The following is a 2,393-nucleotide window of genomic DNA, read 5'->3' as shown; positions in this document are numbered from 1 at the left end:
TCAGGCCCTGAGTTCAAGCCCCAGGACTCACACACACACACACACACACACACACACACACACACACACACACACACACGGTGTTTTCCCATTGTCTTACGCCGTTCCGATGACAAAAGAATCCAACCAGTTCCAAGGGTCTCTGAGGAACGAGAACTCATCCAGGATAAAACCTCTGGCCAGTATTTTTATTATGGCTTCCAGAATGTAAATCCCTGTGAAAATGTATCTGTCCAAAAGAAGAGAGAACGGGAGAGATAATGGCGGGAGAGGGGGGGACACGCAAGCGGTCCCTCCGCCTGATCTATTTCAATGAAGAATCAAACATCCAGGCCTTGGACAGAAAGCACACTTCAGGAAACGCAGAACCTTCCAGAGAGTTCTAGAATGTAGGGTTTTTGACAGACGGGCACCGCAGCCATAATTTTTTTCTTTGTTCTCCCCCACACACACACACTTTTGGGTCCAGAACTGAGGCTGGAACTCGAATTCTTGGCTTTGGCCATCAGGGATGGGCGCTCTACCACTTGAACCACACCTCCACTTCCTGCTTTGGGCTGGTAACTTAGAGCTGAGAATCTCGTGGATTTGCTTTTTTTGTCTTCCCCCTGCCCAAGATGGCTTTGAACTAACAAAAGCCTTCAGATCTCAGCCTAGTGATAAAGTAGGGTTACAGATAGGAGATCTCAGGAACAAAATAATCCTGGGGGGGAAAAGAAAGTTGAACCTGGGCACCGCCAGTGGCTCACGCCTGTCATCCCCAGCTCCTCAGGAGGCTGAGATCTGGAGGATCGCAGTTCAAAGCCAGTCCCTGGTCAAGGGGAAGTCCGTAAGACTCTGATCTCCAGTGAACCAGCAAAAAGGCAGGAGTGGAGCTGTGGTTCAAGTGGTGGAGCACCCAGCCTTGAGAGGAGGCGGAAAAAGCTTTAAGGACATTGTCCAGGCCCTACGATCAGAATAAGGAAGGAGAAATGAATACTTACTCGGCAGTATTGGAGTTTTTGGAGCGAGCCATGAACACACAGTTGACGATCACAGTGCAGATAATAAACATGCTGAACAATGTGGCAGGTCGTCCATTAAGGCAGACACAAAGCAGGAGGAATTCTCCCTCCCTGGCCTTCCATTTCTACCCTATGTCTGTTCTCAAACGGGTGAAAGTTGGCTGGGGAAAAAAAATCATAACTCCACACCCAACCCTTCCTCTAGAAAATGTATTTTTTGGTGTCTGTACTGAGACTCGAACTCAGGACCCGGGGCCCTTGGGTTTGGGTATCTATCTGGTTCCAAGTAAAGGCCGGGCGAGGCGTGGTGCCTCACGCCCATCATCCCAGGTACTCCAGGAGGCTGAGATCCTGAGGATCGTGGTTCAAAGCCAGCCTGGGCAGGGAAGTCTCTTCTCTCCAATTAACTACCAAAGGGAAAGAAGCAGAGGTGGAACTGTGGCTCAAGTGGTAGAGCACCAGCCTTGAGTGTTTGCTTCCATGGGACCAATCCGGGCACGCCATGAGAGCAAGGATATGAGTGCACGGAGATCTGGATGGCAAGGCTCCGCACGGGGTGGAACGGGCCCAGGATGAACAAGGCCGGCTTGGCGCTGAAGCGGTAGATCGTCCTCTTCTTGTTCAGTACCATGAACGTCTGCAGGTGAGCGGAGCACAGAGCAAGATGCACCCACCCGGGTCCCCGGGCACCCGTGGCTGCCCCATGCCTCCTCGGGGAGGAGGCTGAGATCTGGAGGATCGAGGTTCCAAGCCAGCCCAACCCAAGGAGACTGATCTCCAATGAACCAGCAAAAAAACAAAGAGCTGGACCTGGCGGTGGCTCATGTGGTAGAGCGCCCACCAGCCGTGGATGAGAAAGAGCTCAGGGACAGTGCCTAGGGCCTGAGGGTCAACACACACACACACACACACACACACACACACAAACACGAGCTTCCTGACCAGCTGTGTGTGGCCTGGAACTCATGGCCACGTACCAGCTGGAGCTGTGACTTGGGTGGTGTCGTACCTGGCAGGCTCTGCATCCAGAGCCTCATGGAGACGGGCTGGGGCTTTGAACTCGGGGCTTTGGGGATGGGATGTTGTTTATTTTGGTTTTTGCTCCAGGCGGGCGCTCGACCACCTGAGCCACAGTGCCGGGTCTGGCTTTGGCTTTTCTTGGTGGTGGCTGGGAGATGTGGAGGCCTTGCTGGCCTGGCTGTCTGGGCCTCGTGCGGGGGTCCTCCGGCCTGGGCCTCCCTCCCGATCCCGGGGTCCCCCCCTTCCCCGGTCCCCCACCTGGTGCGTGCGGTAGAAGGGGTCCAGGTCCTCCAGCGGCCTGGCCACCAGCTGGCTGGGGACGTCGCCGTAGAGCCGGGGCAGCCGCCGCGAGGCCTTGAGGTCGAGCTG

At 54.9% G+C, this 2,393-nt stretch overlaps 1 protein-coding gene across 1 annotated transcript in view; it reads right to left on the bottom strand.

Moving 5' to 3' along the window:
- Scn11a (sodium channel, voltage gated, type XI alpha subunit) overlaps window positions 1-2,393 on the bottom strand; it is a 37,452-nt gene that overhangs the window by 32,932 nt on the left and 2,127 nt on the right. Inside the window, exons 2-5 of the mRNA XM_013030250.1 lie at window positions 2,283-2,390; window positions 1,523-1,641; window positions 984-1,064; window positions 101-229 (exon numbers count right to left, since the gene is read on the bottom strand). Of these exons, the coding sequence (XP_012885704.1) occupies window positions 101-229; window positions 984-1,064; window positions 1,523-1,641; window positions 2,283-2,390 (437 nt within the window). The remainder of the gene's footprint in view (window positions 1-100; window positions 230-983; window positions 1,065-1,522; window positions 1,642-2,282; window positions 2,391-2,393) is intronic.

This window comes from Dipodomys ordii, unplaced genomic scaffold, assembly GCF_000151885.1.
Source record: "Dipodomys ordii isolate 6190 unplaced genomic scaffold, Dord_2.0 Scaffold128, whole genome shotgun sequence".
NCBI classification, from domain to species: Eukaryota; Metazoa; Chordata; class Mammalia; order Rodentia; family Heteromyidae; genus Dipodomys; species Dipodomys ordii.
This window is presented reverse-complemented; position numbering and strand designations above follow the sequence as displayed.